This window comes from Chelonia mydas, chromosome 13, assembly GCF_015237465.2.
Source record: "Chelonia mydas isolate rCheMyd1 chromosome 13, rCheMyd1.pri.v2, whole genome shotgun sequence".
In the NCBI taxonomy this organism is placed as follows: Eukaryota; Metazoa; Chordata; order Testudines; family Cheloniidae; genus Chelonia; species Chelonia mydas.
The window spans coordinates 4,097,473-4,115,152 of NC_051253.2; the positions used below are offsets into that span (position 1 = coordinate 4,097,473).

The window sequence follows — 17,680 nt, forward strand, 5'->3', positions numbered from 1 at the left end:
AAGAGGAATTAACAGAGCACTTGTGAAGGTACTGACTCATTAATAGTTTATGATCACTTTAGCAGGCACCCAACAGGCCTGGGGTTTGGCTGGGAGAGTGGCATTTTTGCATTCTATTTCATTTCCGGTGACCAGAAGCCTGCTGCAAAGGGCGAGTGCCACTAATTCTTTAGCGTGGAGGCCTATTAAACAACTACATCAGCAAGGGAGACAGGCAGAGCAGCATGAAGCTTTATTGTATACTTATCCCACCCAGCTTACAGGCACAGCTTTCATCCTGGAACACACATACAGAGGGCCTCAATCCCTCCTAATTACAGTACAGACACCAGGTATTCTCTCAATTAGACAGATAGCACAATAGTGCTATTGACAATCAACACGAGGCGACACTTCTGAAGGTCATTTTCCAGTTAAAATAGCCCATTGTGAGCTTATATGCCATCATGCAGCTGCTGGGGTGCTGGCTTCCATCTCTGCGGTACTGTAAAGTCACAGCTCACTTTGCCACAGTGGAAATAGAACTATAATCAACATTGATCCTACCCATTGCATTAACAACTGCATAAATAAGGCCAGTAATACCACCTCCAATGATCACTGGGGTGGTGGAGTGCAGACCTTTCCCCTCTGTCCCTCACACACACAGAGCTACCACCTTTGATACAATTAAGGTTTGGAAGTAGCTTCCATCAGTGACTGGAACATGAGAATCCAATGAACTGGCCTCCAGCATCTATTAGATTAAGAACCCAAGAATCATACATCCCACAGCCTAAAGCGATGAAGTTCAAATCTCTAAATCCTCTGCAGTTGCACAGCCTGGCCGCAGCATGAGTTACCACTCAGTATCTGGGAAGGCTGGGTGCTCTCAGGCCAAGGGATTAATACACAACACTAGAAACATTTTCTAGTCCAAATCCTTTGCTCTTACAGTTCTTTTTAGATAGAGAAAAAGAATGTTTGCCTCCAAAAACAAACAAACAAACAAACGAAAGAATCAGGTGTAATAGGAGTCCTGTGGACCTTCTTCTGTAGAGAGCAGTCTGTATGGGAAGAAGCTGTCCAGGCCTCAGTTACCCAGCACCTTCTTACGTGATGTCCTTCTGCCTGGGGGGCCGATGAATGTTCCTCACCACGCATTTCACCATCCACTCAATTCCCTCGTTCACCCCATTGCTGAGGAAACACAAGACAAAAAGCAGTCACGGCCCCCACCATGCCATGCCATGCCTACCACCCACCCCGGCATGTTTAGTTCTCCCTATTCCCTGCAATCCTTCATTTGGATTATTACACTGGCTCCTCACGCATCTGAGGAACAGGATTCAGTTGTATGCATCACATTTTAAAAATATTCCTCTCTTCGGTTCCCTGTTTACGCCTTTTGATGTGGGTCCCAGCTCGTACACCATGTTTTAGATCCAATTTGCTGGTACTTAGTGGCTGCGTGAAAGGCTCATGCAAAGCATCAAATCAAATCACTCAACGTTCGGCAGGGTAGGGACTTTACTCTGAATGTCTGGCCAGCTCTATGCCCAGGTTTGTAAACCTCCCAGACTCACCTGAGTCCAGTTTGCAGGGCCCCCCTTTGTGATTGGGTACTCACAGCTCTGCCAGGCTTCAACACCGTTTGAGTTTCTCAATTAATTTTCCATTAGGTCAAACCCCAAACTCAGAACAAACACTTGGGAAGAAAATTCCGCAGAGATCAGAGTGTTTGCGCACAACTCTGGGAACTGGAAAGGCTGCATTTCACATGGCTGTTGGCACCCATTCCTGCTCCAGGCATCACCTAGATACCGAGCTTTTGTTCATCTCCTTGGTGGAAATTACTTCTGTGCAAGGGTTACATCAGTAGCTCTCCAATTTGAGAAGGTTCTTTTCTCCTGCTCTCTCTGGTATTACTGCCGTAGGCTTGCAAGGCATTGCTGCCAACTAACCAAAGCTGGCAGGGTACGCTCGACATGAACTGGATTCAGAGCCTGCATTGTAGCCTTTTCTAACCACTCATAATACGACTTTGCATTTATACAGAGTAATACTTTTCATCCTAAGAGCTTTATACAAAGTAGGTAGTGATTGTTAGCCCCACGGTACAGAGGGCGACATTTGGAGAAGTTAAGTGATTTTTTTTCCGCAAGGTTACACTGGGTGATCACCTGACTTCGACCCCCTTGTTCTAACCGCAAGCAGCACCTCAGTCACCTGTGCACGCATGCTGCAGTATTGTTCTCAGGCCTATCTACTTTGAAATGTAAGTACATCTCCTGCCTGAGAAACCAGAAGGATGGCAAGAGGGGAGTTACTTCTCTTTTTCTGAGAACAGACACCCACCCACCCACCCCTCCCACTGCCAAGAGTCACAAACGCAGTCATATTCCCATTTGGTTTCTGTGGAAAATGCCTTGCGGAAAAGTTAACTCATGCAACTGGGATCATGGTGCGGCGTCATTAGGCAATAAAGCCGTCACCAACTGTTGCACAATCCAAAGTCTCAAGGTCCTATAGCACTAAGCAAGTTCGTGAACCAGGGAGGGTACCTGCTCTTGGTGCAGACGAGCAGTGCACACAGAAATCCCTAGGCCCACAATGCTGTCCTCCTTTCCCCTGCCCCGCTTCTCTGAGCACCCTGCATGTGGTTAGCTCATTCTAGCAACGTACACTCGGTTGCGGCAGTATTTCCGCAGGACGCTGTCCAGACCCACACTTACCCAGTGAGAGCTGAGCAGGCCTGCGTCAGGCAGTCTCTCCTCCCAATTTTGTTAATGCAGTCACTAAAGGCTGTCTTGATGTCAGGGATTGACAGACAGGTCTGTAAGGGAAGCCATAAAATATAAGCCTCATATGCTACAATAGAGATCATTGGCCCACCTTCCTGAAATGGATCCTACTGTGCCCAGAGCAGTTTCCAGTATTCCACCTCCTACGGAAAGCAGAGAGGTTTTCAGCTGTTGTCCACGGTGCTCCACTTGAACTCTGCTCTCTGACCATCGCTAACCAGAGCATCACAGCCTCACCCTTCTTTCTTTCCATCTGAAACTGAATGATCTAGTCTTTGGAGTGAGCTTTAGTGTTTTTGAAAGTATAGAAATGCCCTCACTAGCTTCAGACACGTCTATATTTAGGTACATAAACCTGGCTCTCCAAGGCACAGGCCTCTCCGAGGCAGAAACTGTCATGCCAAATTGTGCAATGGGTTAGTGACACAGATCGATATCCCCTGTGGAGTGAAGTACAGAGCAGAGCACCCTCTGTATCCTTTTCCATCCCATGTGCATGGAAAGACTCCCTCTTCCCATCCACCAAACAAGCCCTCCTCCTCCAAATCACTCCCTACAACACCTGGACTTCACAAAGCCTTTCCAAAACCACCTCAACAGGGGGCCTGCACCAACCTCAGCTCTGGCCAGAATCCTAGACAGAAAGGAACCACTTTGTTTCTGTAGCAGACCCTGGGAAAGAGATGGTGTTTCCTTAGCACTGAGTGCACTAGCAGAACTCAAAGAAAACGGCTCAAATGTCATCTCAGCTCACGTCTCTGCAACATTTCCATTAGCTGATGTGGCCTCCCTAGACTTTTCTTCTGGCAGGGAGTAGTGTATTCTTGTTAGTGGGCCCGTGACTCAAACTCGCTTTGCCTGCATACTTTCTATGCCATTGGGTCAGTTTGTTCTCGGTTGACATAGGCTGACCAGTTCTTGGGTGCAGGTACATTGTCCACGTGCCCAGACTGCTAGGAGGAGTGGATTTTAGAACATGTAAGTGAATAAAAAGAAGAGGAGGCCAACGTGACCTACCCTGCTCCTAACCTTCCCCGACACAACATTGCCATGAGGAAGCTTTACCCTTCTCAGACTAATGAATCAGGCTTTCAGATTACGACCTCTCGGGTCAGAATGGCAAGAGAACTTTGGTTCTCCCCTCCTCCTGGCACCACTGGAATCCTGTAGTTCTCACCTCTCGTTCCCGTCACTGCTAATCAGACACAGATTACAGAAACTTTAGAAAGCGTTAGGGTCAAATGAAAGCGTAGCTGTTGAAATTTTCGCTCTGGCTTCCCTCAGTGACACAGACTGTCTGTCAATGGAAAGCCATGATCTCATAATTATCTGTGTCCTGCTTGCTAACGGCCACATTGACATTTTCTTACATGCTTGTGCAAAAGACAGTTGGAGCTCAGGCTCCAGAAACCAGCAGTGATTAATTAAAAAGCCTCTAAAAGACCTGAACAGATTTGAGAAGTTTAATTAAAACGTGATTAATGTACACATGAATGTTAGCCACAGGAAATGATTTGGTTCAGAGTTTCCACATTTCTAAATTAGAGCAGGAGGGTGGAAAAGAGGAGATGTGATGACGACATGTGGTGGCCTAAGTAAAGTCTAGGAGCCGGGATCTCATACGCTCTAATTCCTGTTCCAACACTGATCCTCTCTTAGTAGTCCTGGACAGGTCATTTCAGTGCTTTATTTTTAACTAGGCATTAGCCCAGCCTCCCTCTTTGCAAGCATAGTTTGAACCTGCAACTGGTTACAGGCTCACACGTACTTTTGAGCCAGTTAAGTATCTTGTTCAAGGAACAAATCAGGACTTTATCTGCCCAAGGAGCAGTATTTTGCATTCACAATTAATGCAGACAAGGAAAAAACACTACTGGTATAATTTGTGCAGATTGTGCCCGCCAGATGAAAATCCATCTTCAACAAGGCTAGACCTTAAATTTATCCTCCTTGTCTGCAAGATGGGGATAATGATCCTTGATACCTATTGCAGCACACTGAGGCGTTGCATGGTTAACATAGGGGAATCCTCTGAGGAGGAGTGCTGGAAGGGAGTACCATTATTCTTCAGTGCTCCTGAAAGCGAGAGGCTATTGGCAGTTGGAGCCAGGGTTAGCATGTGTTTCCCTGCCCAGCTCAGCCAATGCCCCCCGACTGTGGCCTTGTGCACCTCCCCTTGCTATTCTAGCCCTGTCTTGCACTTGAACAGTGACAGCTAATTGTGCAATTTCTTGTGAGCCAACCAGGACTAATAGGAAACCATTTTCTCTTGTGCCCCAAGATGGGCTTTGAACTCCTGCTCTCCAGCAGCGAAAGGCGAGTGTACAAATCCACTGTACTACTTAGACCAGGGGTCTCAAACTCCCAGCCCACAGGCCATCTGCAGCCCAAGAACCTCCCCAATGTGGCACGCAGGACTCCAGCAATTTTGGGGCTGGGTCTCTCCCTTGGCCCTGCCTGCCGCCCCCAGGTGCTCCCCCCCCGGCCCACCATGCATCCCACCCAGGGCACCGGCTGCGCAGTGGAGCTGAGCAGCTTCTGCCTGCTTGCTCCACATGTCTGCCGGACCCTCCCTGCAGCCCTGGGCTGTGCCTCCGCGCGCTGCCCCCACCCCGAGCGCCCCTGCAGCCAATGGGAAGCTGCGGGGGCAGTGCCTGGGGGCAGCCACGTGCGGAAGCCCCCCAGCCCACCCAAGAACTCCAGGTAAGCGCTGCACCCCCACCCCCTCCCACAGCCTGCATCCCCAGCCCGTCCCACCCCCAACCCACTGCCCCAGCCCAGAGCCTGCACCCAGCACCCAAACTCCATCCCAGAGCCTGCACCCCAGACTCCCTCCCCCACCCAAACTCCCTCCCAGAGCCCAACCTCTCACCCCTTCTGCACCCAAACTCCCTCCCAGAGCCTGCACCCCAATCCTCTACCCCAGACCTCCTCCCCCACCCAAACTCCCTCCCAGAGCCTTAGGCTGGCGGGGGCTGGAGTTTTGGGGGGCGAGTTCTGGGCAACATGAGTGAAATCATTGGCCCGCTGCGAGGATTTGAGGACTGGCACTGGCCCTAAGGTAAACTGAGTTTGAGACCCCTGGCTTAGACCATATGCTACAGTTCGCCAGCCGTGGAGCCATAACAATCAACTCTCTGCTTTTTTAATCGGCTGCAACGTGTAAATACAATATGTCCAGTCACCTGTTGCGTGGCTCACTCGAACCCTAACTGCGTTGTGAGTCAGACGGGCCCTTGGAGAGGCAGAACTCACAACAGAGGGTCTGGAAGGTGAGTGAGACACCACCACACTGAAATGATTGCGCCCCTACAGATTTTGTAGGCATTCTCTCAGGCACAATGTTCACTGAGCAAAGAGAAGGGCAGAGCTAATCACCTCCTGACAAATGGAAATTCAGGCCAAGATCAGTACTAGTGAAGATGAAGAGTGCTGCCTACCAGGAAATGCCTGCTAGGAAATGCGTAGTATTTACTGTAACATGACCTTTTTTTTATTTGGAAAGTGCGACTTTGCAGTGCTAAGCTGCTGGACGTTAAAACCTCTAAGGTTACTGACATTGAAGGGACACCATTCAGCTTATCACGTTTTGATAAGCTACATCAGATTCTCCACGGAAGGCTTGTGGGTAGCACAGAGCACTGACTCATTTGGCTATAACGTCCGATGTGACTTTTCAGAATCTCTGAAAAATTCCAAGGAGCAGCAAGATGCAAGCGAAGAGGCGAGAGGGCCCTGTAGGATGCTCTGTGTTACGATGTGGAGCTCAGGGAAGAGAACAGTTCTACTGCCTGGACTGGTATTTTGGGATGGAGCAGAGGGGGCACATGCACATATGCACCCCTGCTACCCCATCTGTAAAAACTCTCCTGAATGACAGGATCTAGGCCTTAAGTAATAGGGGGCTTTTACCTCTCAACTGCATATTCCCCCTTTAATCTCCCCCCTCCCTCTAGCGTGGGTACATCAACAGCCCACGCATCATCACAACCCCAAGCGTTCTAACTGTACCGCACCAGCGAGCGAGGCCCAAGGTGTACCGACTTCAATGAATTCACTTGTCCTGATCCAAACAGGCCGGTAAGGCACACTATTGTTACAGCAGACATCACCTGCTGCTGCTGTTACACCCAGCCTGCCAAGTTCTTTTTCTCTGTGCGCAAGCAACTTTTGTCATGGAAGAAATACTCGTGTTAGATTGTGGCTGCCTATGGTGCTGGGGTAGAGGGAGTGGTGTGCAAAGCAGGAGCATTTGCTCTCTGCTGTGGGCTCTGGTTCGAGTCAATTCTAAAGGCAGAGTTGCTCCCTGGGAATCAGGCTTTGGTGCTGGGCTGAGACTGCTGGCATCTGGCATCCAGGACTGGTATGTGTTTCATTACAGTCAATAGATTACACTTGGAATATAGCCAGACTCTGCATCACTGGTTTCTCCTCCACTTCTTGAGGCCTTGCTTGTTGGCTTCCATCTGCTACCGCTCAACAGAGAGGCAATGCTACAATAGTCGTGCGGTGACTTCTCTCATCCAACCCCTTTACAGTCTTGACCCTTACCATGGTGGTACAGTGGACACCGCTACAACGCCAGGTTAGTTTGATATTAAGCCTGGTCTACGCTATGAGGGGGGGAATCGATCTAAGATACGCAACTTCAGCTACAAGAATAGCGCAGCTGAAGTCGACGTATCTTAGATTGACTTAGAATCACTTACTTCGCGTCCTCGCGGCGCGGGATCAACGGCCGCCGCTCCCCCGTCGATTCCGCTTCTGCCTCTCGCCCTGGTGGAGTTCCGGAGTAGACGGCAGAGCGATCGGGGATCGATTTATCGTGTCTACACTAGATGCGATAAATCGATCCCGGATAGATGGATCACTACCCGCCGATCCGGCCTTAGACTCACTATAAGCTGGAAACTGATTTGGCTTTCAGAAGATATCCCAGGCTCCCACTCACAGGCTTTGGAGGATTGGCCAGAACAAAAGAAAGCAGGATGAGAAATAAAGACTATCTTCACTGCTGCTCCCTCTGTCCAGCGCAAAATAGCCAGCCTGGAGGCTTTTCAAAAGCACTGTAGTTCCAAGGGACAAGCACACCAGCCCCCTACGGGTGGCCATTCTCCATGATCTATTAACTTCACATGTTTGGCCATTGGAAGCCCTTCTGTGCTGTGATGTAGAGGCCCAGAGCGTCAGTCTACTTCACTGTGTCCAGATCTCTACGAAGGACTTGGGGGGAGATATTTTCACCACTCATGGCACAAACAAACTTGGAGAGGCTCCACCTCAATAGTAGTTTTGAATGCTGTAGTCATCCAGGAGGCTAGGAACAACTTTTACACACTATTTCGGTCACTTCTCTTTCTTGTTGGCCCTGCAATGATGATTACTTATTGTGACATATAGAACCAGGCAATCATTGACCCTCAATGGAAACGCAGGTCAGAGGAAAACCAAGGCAGGGTTTATGCTGACTACATTAAGCAGCCAGTGCACTAGGATGAAGAATCTGCTTTGAGGATTTAATCACGCTTTGTCTCAAGAGGAAAAACAGCAGCAGGGTCAGCAGTAGGTTGCTGATACAAGGATATACCACTTTTGACAGAGTAGTTGCTTTATTGCAGCCTCCAAAAGGAAGGCATGAATTGGGATCCTGAAAACCATTCCTTTCGGCCAGACACACTTGAATGTTTTGTGCTTGGGAGAGAACGTCAGCATAGTTTAAGATTATTTTCCCCCCATGCTTGCACAGTGATGTTTTAGAACGTCATTTTGTTTCTGACGTAAAACCATCTGAACTAAGAACAAAGTCTTGGAAATCAGATCAGTAAGCACACGGGATAGCATGTCATTACAACCCACACAAAGACTGCCCTGGAAAGGTCAGATTCATTAGTTATTTCAAAGCAAAGTCACATAACTGCGGAAACTGTTTTCACTTGAGGAATAAATCTGCACCTCAACTCTCCATAAACAGTAAATTCCATAAAATCCCTTTTATGAAGAATGGCTGTTTCCAAGAAACAGTCACTTCCCAGAATGGTCTCGCTTTTAAATCTTAGGAGCAGGCTTAAATCCTTTTATGAAGGATCTAGAGAGGGCTCCAGGGGAAGTGCTGCACCTGTAGGGACCCTGTCTATTTTCATGTCCTCGACTGGAAAAAGACAGTGATGTCGCAGAGCCACAGTGTCGGGAATATGCTTGAAATAAATATGGGCTCTTTAAATGCCTCTCAAGCAACTGACTAGCAGGATACGAATAAGATTGGGACTGTTCTGCTAATTCCAGGATGGGCAGCAACCCTGCCTGTGAGAAACATTTAAAGAAAAGAAAATGCATGACCAGCATACCCAATCTGCCATGGTATTCTTGTCTTCCTAGAATATAATCTTATTTTATGGAGAGGTTAAAATAGTAGGGATGCAGTGTTTCCTAGTGGATACAGCACTGGCCTGGGACTCAGACCTGGGTTCTGTTCCTGGCTCTACCACTGAGAGGCTAGCTGACCTTTGGCAAGTCACTGCCTCTGTGCCTCAGTTTCCCATCCATAAAATGAGGATATTAATACAAGCCTCCTTTATTAAGCACGTTGAGATCTACTGCTGAAAAGTGCTACATAAACTAGGTATTATCAAAAATTGGAATTGCCAGTAGGGGCAGGAAGAGGCAAATTTCCTAAATTCTGCACCACTAACAACTACGAGGCAAGATCACCAAACTCCATGAACACACAGCTATCCACCAGTACTCCTCCCATCTCTTTCTGAAAGGCCTATCAGAAAAAAAACAGGGGCTCTCCAAAGCTCTGGGGTTTCAGACTTCATTTTCAGAAATGTCAAATGATTCCCTTCCAATGACCACATCTCCCTAGATTTACATACCACAGCCCATACTCAGAATACGTTATAAATGGGCAGGTCACAGTTTTCCAAAATAAAATGTTTTTTGCATGAAGTTTCAGCCCCACAATTTTCCCATGACACTGACATTTTTATCACCCCAGTCACACAGGAAAAAGAGAGTAAGCTCACATTTATGCAGGTTTGACTAGGATAAGCAATCAAAAAAATGTAAACTTGTCTAAACATTAGGGATTCCCACTCAAAACCACTTGAAATATCTTTGTGGGAGAAACTGTGAGGTTTCATAGCTCTGTCACCAAACCAGTCTGTCTTCAGCCAGTCTAAATGCAAAAAGTTCTGATTTGAATCTTCAGACTTAGCACTGACTATGCATCGGATATATTAAGAGGAGCTGTATGGTACCATTGGTGGGGTCCCACACTCCGGTGAGCACGGTGCAGCCTACTTGCATTGAACTTGCATTCTATGCTTTTGACAATGCCAAATGCTGTTACTTTGAAGTGCCAGGGCAAACTGGAACAGTTCTTGGAACCAGTGTATATGACTGGTTGTGAGTGGCTGAATATGAGAGTGAAGATGGAAATGGATTATGGGGCCCTGGTGTAAATTACAGTGTTTCATGACAGCTTATATTCCAGTTTCCCCACAGTAAAGCAGCTTCTTTTACAGATAGAGAATCTGAAATAAGAGATTCAGTGACATCCTCAAGTCACAGAGCTTGTCAGTGGCAAAACTAAGGCTAGAATTCAGGAGGCCCTGGCACTCAGGCCCATACTAATTCTTCTAGATCAGGGGTAGGCAACCTATGGCATGTGTGCCAAAGGCAGCATGCGAGCTGATTTTCAGTGGCACTGACACTGCTCAGGTCCTGGCCACCGGTCCTGGGGGCTCCGCTGCCTGCCTGGGGTTCCATCCGCCGGCTCCACTCAGCCCACTCTGCAGCTGGCCCCAGCATGCGGCAGTGAGGGGTGCAGACAGGGGCAAGAGGGGACACAGCTCACCACCCCCACCTTAAAAATTGTTCCAGTGCCACTGTACTGGGATATTTTTAAGTCCTGATTTGCCACATGGAACAGCGCACTGCATTTGACGTTGAGATTAGAATGTTCATACAAGAACTGGAATCAGACTTTTCTGACAGATTTCAAGATTTCCAGCAATTTGGCCCAGTGCTTTCTTTTCTAATTAAACCTGAAAAGTTCAATGAAAGTGACTTGGATTTGTCTGTATTTCAGTGGATAGGTGTCGAAGATTTCGAAATGAAGCTCATTCAGTTAAAAAGCTCAGAACTGTGGGCAAAGTTTGGAGATCTGCGGAGTGCACTTGATGCATCCGATGAAGAGAGCTGTAGCTCACGAAAGCTTATGCTCAAACAAATTTGTTAGTCTCTAAGGTGCCACAAGTCCTCCTTTTTTATTAAAATGTATCTGGCTCTCTCTAGAGGATGACAGATGTTACTGCAGCTCTTGGAATTTCAGGTAGACCATATGCAAAAAGGAAAGAGAGAAGTCTTACATTTCCTTAGAACAGCAAACTGTCACCCAAACAGTATCCACAATTTGATCTGAAACTACAGTAGGTCTATTCTGTAATTCTAGATATCCAAGAGAGTTTTGAAATTATAAACCCAGGAAAAAACAGGCTGCATCTTCTGCCATTCACAGCTTTTTCCAATGGAGAACTGTAGCAGAGACTGTCTCATTGAGTAATGCTGGTCTGGTTCAAGGAAAGAACAACGAGAGCATCTCATCACATGACTTGTCACACCGGTATGAGATTACATGAGCACCGAGTTTCACTGGGTGTTATTACTCATCAAAAATTGGATCAGCTGTATTAGGTCAACATTTAAAAAAAAAACCAGCCCTGTACTGTGTTGGCGTTTACATAAAGTACACGACAGCTACTGCAAAGATGGAAATATTTGCTATAGAGTCATTTTACAATGTGGGAGGAGGGGAGGGGAGGGGAGGGAGGAAAATACTTGAAAATCAAATTCACAGCAATTACGTCGAATAGCAAGAAAGCATTGCCATTGCTCAGCCTAAGAGCAGGAAACAGATGCAGAGTGAATACATGGCCCACCTTTTTTAAGCTAAAATAATATGCAAGAAATTTGCTCAGTTGAGAACACAATCTACGGGGGTGGAACCTCGGGAGATGATCTTACCTCTACATCCTGCTTGTTAGCTAACACCAGGATGGGAACCCCTTCCAGAGCTTCACTGGTGACCACTTTTTCTGTAAATCACAGAAACAGGCAATGTCTAGGTAACTCTAGAACACACAGAGACTCCTCCAAATACAAACATTACACTGGCTGGATAGACAGGAGTGAAAGGCACCACGTGCATCACTCTTTACTTTGATCACACCTAGAACCAAATTAGTCATGGCACAAAAACATCACAACTCCCACCCTTTACTTTGATCAACTGAGTATTTTATGCAGGTATTAATTGGATAGGTTAACACCTGTTATAAAAAATTTGCTACATTTGGAATAAGGGACAAAATGCTGACAGACAAGGAAAACAAGACCAAGGAAAGATCCAAGAGAACTAAAGGCGACTACAACTAAAGGTTTTGTCAGTAACAATGTCTGAATGACAGAACACGCAACATGCCCAAACAGCCCCATTGATTTCAAAACATATACCTGCAAAGTATGCAAGCCATGATATGCCCATAGGTGGTCACATGCGTAACACAATCAACGGTATATTTCAATCAGAGTGCCAGGACGGGGTTTGACTGAAATAAAAGGAAGTCTTCACAGGATATAATGATAAGGACATAACTACAGGTAAAAGCCCAGCGTACTCACCAAAAGCTCTTTTAGAGTCTGAGAGCCTCTCTTCATCAGTGGAGTCGATAACATAGATGACCCCATGGGATTCAGCATAGTACTGAAATCACAGCACAGGCGTTAGTCTCTAACAGCTGGGGATGCTTGCTTGTCTTTTCAACATTGGTGTGGATTTAATATGATTTTTGGTACTCATGAAAGAGACGGACCAAGATCAAATAGCCAGAGCCAGGCACGGTCCCGGCAGTTGATTTTGCAAGCTCCATCTACGCAGATCTGCCGAAGTTCCTCTATCCAGACAGGTAAGATGCACTGCCTGCTCCTCCTGTTGTGGGCCTCCTACTGAATTCTGCCAATACACCTCAATCTCGACTTACAGCATCCTGTGCTAGTCCAGTGCCACAGGCTCTCGTAAGCAGAGCCTGACAGTGGTACTCAGCTGTGCGGATGTTTTCAGATGTGCACAAATTCACAAAGGGCTACGCAGAGATGACAAAACTCATTACATTTGTTCCAGGAAACAGATTTGAACCGGTTGAGCTGGCCTCACCCAACAGAGCACCACAGCGTGGATTGGGTGGCTTTTAGAGCATGGTACAAAGTGTGTTTAGTCAAGTGTTCTATTAACTATTGATCTGGTAGCTATGAGGATCCGTTTGCCAGACAAGTACACCCAACAGTAAAGGTGGCTTGTCTGGATGACCTGCGGGTACATTTATTCAATTTTACATTGGACAGCAGCCAGATGCTATTGTGAAGGGTATGTAATAATTCTTCCTGGCAATGTAGGTTATAACATGACACAGGACTCTGCCGGAGAGGTTAGTGCCCAGCACGCAGGGCTCTTAGGGATGGAGACTGCTGCTGCTAACAGTTACAGACATTACTTTTTCACAGTGCTGTAATAACCAAGAGGCATGGTCAAGCCAAAAATTCCTAAGTTCTAATACTGGCTTTCATAGATTTTTAAGGCCACAAGGGACTATTTGACCTCCTCTAGTACAGGCAAGAGAAGCTCCCCCAATAATTTTTGTATCAAACCCGTAACTCCTGTTGGAGCGATAATACCTAGCTCTTGTAAAGCACTTTGAGATTATGGATGAGAAGCACTACACAATGAAAGTCAGTATCAATATTCCTATTTTACACTTTATAACCTATCTTTTAAGAAGCTATCCAAGCTAGACTACCACGTCCCTCTGTGATCTTGTGCACATAACTTCTGGGTTAATTAAGCTCTGCCCCAATTTCCTCTACTTGTTATATAGGGATGAGAATAGTGGCACTTACCTGACATGGGTGCTGTGAGAAGTAGTTAGTGTCTGCAAAACTACAGTAACTCCTCACTTAAAGTCGTCCCGGTTCACGTTGTTACATTGCTGAGCAATTAGAGAACATGTTCTCTTGTAACATCGTTTGGCAGCCGCCTGCTTTGTTCACTGCTTGCAGAAAGAGCAGCCCATTGGAGCCAGTGGTGGGGCCTTGGAAGTAGGGTGGACCAGCAGCCCCCCATCAGCTCCCCATTCCCCTAAGTTCCCTGTGTGGCAGCAGCCCAGCTGCGCTGAGCAGTTCAGCTGTTCCTCCCGACACTGCCATGTGCTGCTCCCGCCCTCTGTCTTGGAGCTGCTCCCCGGGAGTCTCCTGCTTGCTGTGGGGGGGGGGGGGGGGGGGAGGAGAGGGGTGTTAATGTCAGGGTGTCCTCCTCCTCCCCCCTGCTACTTTACCCCATTTCCACAGAGCAGGGGAGGGACACGACAGGGCTCAGGATGGAGGGAGCTTACTGACAGTAGCTGCTGTCTCAAGTTGCTGATCTACTTAAAAAGGCAATGTACTTAGAGTGGGGTCAGCCCTGTCTCCCCGCCCTCCATTCTGTACTGCCTTGTAGAGTACATTAACAACAATGTGTTAACCCTTAAGGGCTCAGCCGAGTGTTAGTTCATCATTTAGCAGTAAGGCATTCCCTAGGAAATATCCCACCCTCTGACTTCATCACCTCAACCAAGCTTCACAATCATCATTGCTGTGTACAGTATTAAATTGTTTGTTTAAAACTTATACTGTGTATGTGTGTGTATATATTAAAATATAGTCTTATCTGGCAAAAAAATTTTCCCTGGAACCTAACCCCCCCATTTACATTAATTCTTATGGGGAAATTGGATTCGCTTAACATTTCTCAGGAACGTAACTACAACATTAAGTGAGGAGTTACTATACGTGTAACTGTTAAATATTAATTTTTGTGACTCTCTCAAACAGAAGTGGAACAACAGCACAAGGGTCAGTGCTAAGGAGCAGGGCTGGCTAATTAAAGTATCCCTGTTTCTCTGCAACTCTGAGACACAAAACATTTAAAATAGAGAAGTTATTTCCCCTACCTTGTCCCAGAGGGACTGCAGCTCATCCTGTCCTCCAAGATCCCAGAACATTAGCCGGGCTTTGCCCACATCAATAGTACCAACTAGAGAAGGGAAAGAAGAAAAAATAACCCAATGCAGACTGACTGTTCTCTAAAGCAGGCAGGCATGCATAGTCCCACAGGAGGGAAGGCAGGTTGGAAGAGCAGTGTTAATCCTCAGCAGGATAGCAGTACCTATCATTGGCAGATAGTGGGTTAAATTGACCTTTGTATCAGCAGATAGAAACCCATTGATTTCAGTGGAGTTACCCCAGTGTAAATAAGATGAGAATCAGGCTAACTTCAATGGTGTTACAGTGCTGAATTTGGCTTAGCATCACTAAATGGGGCACACTCGCCTTCAGATCCAGCATGTTTTCTCCATCTGATGGAGAAGTCCATTTGCTCTTTAAAGCATGCGAGGGTAGGTGGGGGGGTGTTGGTAGAGTCGCTCTTATCAGGAACTATTTTCACAGTGTAAACTCTTGGAATGATCACTTGTTGTCTAACTTTGTATGAGGCAGCAAAGAACCTCTAAACAGATTCACTTACTGTTTAAGCCCACAGTGGTAGTGATTTTGGATAAGCTCATCCCCTTGTAGGTCCTGTTAAATCGGGTTTTAGTCTGCTCAAGGAAGGTCTGAAAGGGAAGAAGAAATAAAACTAGCTAGTATTATATACTCTTTATTGGCAAGGACAATCCTATCCAAGACCTGTTCTCCCCCTATTGGATCAGGATTTGCCATGAAATCTTAGAATACAACACAGACCTTAGTTTTCCACTATAGCATAGAGCCATGGAAGAGTTCACAGGTGATTATGCGCTTAGCGAAGCCCATGCTGGTATGTCTCTGAAGGCTTATTGTACTAAAATTAGATGCGGGGGGGTCAAATTCATACTTGGGATAACACCACTGAAACAAGTGAAATGACACCAGGGAAGAAATTGGCCCGTGCTAACATAGTTGTGTTTTTGGGGGAGGAGTGAGTGGGGCTGCATGTGCCCTCCATGTTAACGGGTAACTAAAAGCACGTACCGTTTTCCCCGCATTGTCCAGCCCAAGGATCAAAATGCAGTACTCATCCCTCCGGAACATGTACTTATAAAGTCCAGACAGCAGTGTATACATCCTGCTCCTGCAACAAATATCAAGACATCAGCAAATGAGTCTTCCCAGGGCCTTCCATTCAACTGTATAGTTCTGTTCACTGCCAGATGACAATACAATTTTATATTTATATAGCACCTCACCTTGTGGGATCACAGAGCAACTCACAGACTCTAGGAGACTGACCTTAAAAAAGAACTCAAGGCCAGATTTTCAAGTGCTCAAACTCAATACTTGGGGGTGGATTTTCAAGACAGCTCAACTCTTGTTTAGGCACCTAAATAGGCCCAGATTTTCAAACACGCTCAGCACCCAGCAGCTTCTGTCATGACACTGATGGCCAGATTTTCCAAAGAGCTCAGCACCTAATGTGCACCCCTCATGCTGACCATTTTTGAAAATCTAGCCACTTATTTTGGTGACTAAATGGGAGCTGAGCACTCGTGAGTATTAGTCTAGATAGCTCTCTGAAATGTAGCTACCTCCGCAAAGGAAGGGCGACAGCCAGATGCATAGCACCCACACATGTGCAGAGAGGGGGTATTTTGACTAAGAATGCAGAGGGCAATCCCTGACTCTGATGAGACATACTGGGGCACACTTAACGATTACACTGAGCAGACAGGACCTATGGTTTAAAAACCTACAAAAACAGTTTCTTGTCAGAATTCAAACGTTTCCCGGCAGGACCTCCTCTTGCAGGGTTTGCAGTATACACATTACATCACCACCTGCATGAGGACCAGACCGTGAAACCGACTAGTCCGTACCCTGAGTGAGGGTGGCAGACTCAGACAAAGCCAGATGGCTGCTGTACAAACAAGAACAGGAGGACTTGTGGCACCTTAGAGACTAACCCATTTATTTGCGCATAAGCTTTCGTGAGCTATAGCTCAAATAAATGGGTTAGTCTCTAAGGTGCCACAAGTCCTCCTTTTCTTTTTGCGAATACAGACTAACACGGCTGCTACTCTGAAACCTGCTGTACAAACAAGCCCTCTTCCATGGGGTCTGCCTAGCAGGGGGGCGCACACACTTCGCCCAACCGAGGCCAAGTTTACTTCAAGTTTATGAATGGGATGATCTGATGTGGTGGCCCGTGAGAGCAGGAGGCTGAAGTCGAGGACTGAAGGCTCGATGGCTGAACTCGATGCCGTTCCACACCTATGACAAGGGGGTGTTGGCCTCTCCCTGGGAGCCAGAGGCCTGCAGTCACAGCGACCCACAGAGCCCCCAGAGTCTACAGCAGGGCCCGCAAGCCCACGCCCCCCATCCCCGGGGTCACCCGGCTCCGGCTGCCGAGCTGGGGCCGGGGCCCAGAGATTCCCCCTCCCGCCCATATCCCCGGGGTCACCCGGCTCCGGCTGCAGGGATTTGGGCCGTGCCCATCGACCCATCCCCGCCCGCCGGGGCCCCCCCCAGCTCGACCCGGACCCAGCTCGACCCGGCCGGTGGCGAGCGGGGGGCAGTGAAGGCCCCGCCCCCTACCTGGGTGACGGGTCTCGGCGGCCCCGCAGCCCCCCGCTTCCTGCTGCGGCTCCGTATCAGCCCCCCACCTGGGTGGGCAGCACCCCCGTCCCGCCGGGCACCCTGGGAAACGGAGTTCCTCCGGCTCAGACGGCCCGCGCCAGCGGCTCGGAAGAGGGAGGCCTAGTGGACTACCACTCCCAGAATGCTCCGCGCGCCGAGGCGACGGGAGGCGTCCCTGCCTCGGCCAGCCGGAA

General features: G+C 47.7%; 1 protein-coding gene across 3 annotated transcripts; it reads right to left on the reverse strand.

The window, feature by feature from the left end:
* Nucleotides 1-217: 217 nt before the first annotated feature.
* Nucleotides 218-17,663, reverse strand: ARFRP1 (ADP ribosylation factor related protein 1). 3 transcript variants are annotated; one of them, XM_037915783.2, is made up of 8 exons: nucleotides 17,513-17,663; nucleotides 15,885-15,984; nucleotides 15,400-15,487; nucleotides 14,828-14,910; nucleotides 12,468-12,549; nucleotides 11,811-11,881; nucleotides 2,715-2,815; nucleotides 218-1,179 (listed from the first exon to the last, which is right to left on the reverse strand). In XM_037915783.2, exons 2-8 carry the CDS (start codon nucleotides 15,975-15,977, stop codon nucleotides 1,092-1,094), a joined length of 606 nt encoding a protein of 201 aa, XP_037771711.1. In that variant the 5' UTR covers nucleotides 15,978-15,984; nucleotides 17,513-17,663; the 3' UTR covers nucleotides 218-1,091. The 3 variants fall into 3 exon arrangements, with proteins under 3 accessions (XP_037771711.1, XP_037771710.1, XP_037771712.1); XM_037915782.2 differs by having other exon boundaries at nucleotides 17,445-17,629; XM_037915784.2 differs by lacking the exon at nucleotides 218-1,179 and having other exon boundaries at nucleotides 2,711-2,815; nucleotides 17,445-17,632.
* Between the last annotated feature and the right edge of the window lie 17 nt (nucleotides 17,664-17,680).

What these genes read in the sequence shown, in the direction of transcription:
- ARFRP1 (XM_037915783.2), bottom strand. Translation starts at nt 15,977, where the DNA reads ATGTATACACTGCTGTCTGGACTTTATAAGTACATGTTCCGGAGGGAT. An exon ending in TGCAGTCCCTCTGGGACAAG is followed by an intron (nt 12,550 to 14,827) that starts GTAGGGGAAATA and finishes CTGTGATTTCAG; the next exon opens with TACTATGCTGAATCCCATGG. An exon ending in GCCTGCTCAGCTCTCACTGG is followed by an intron (nt 1,180 to 2,714) that starts GTAAGTGTGGGT and finishes GTGTTTCCTCAG; the next exon opens with CAATGGGGTGAACGAGGGAA.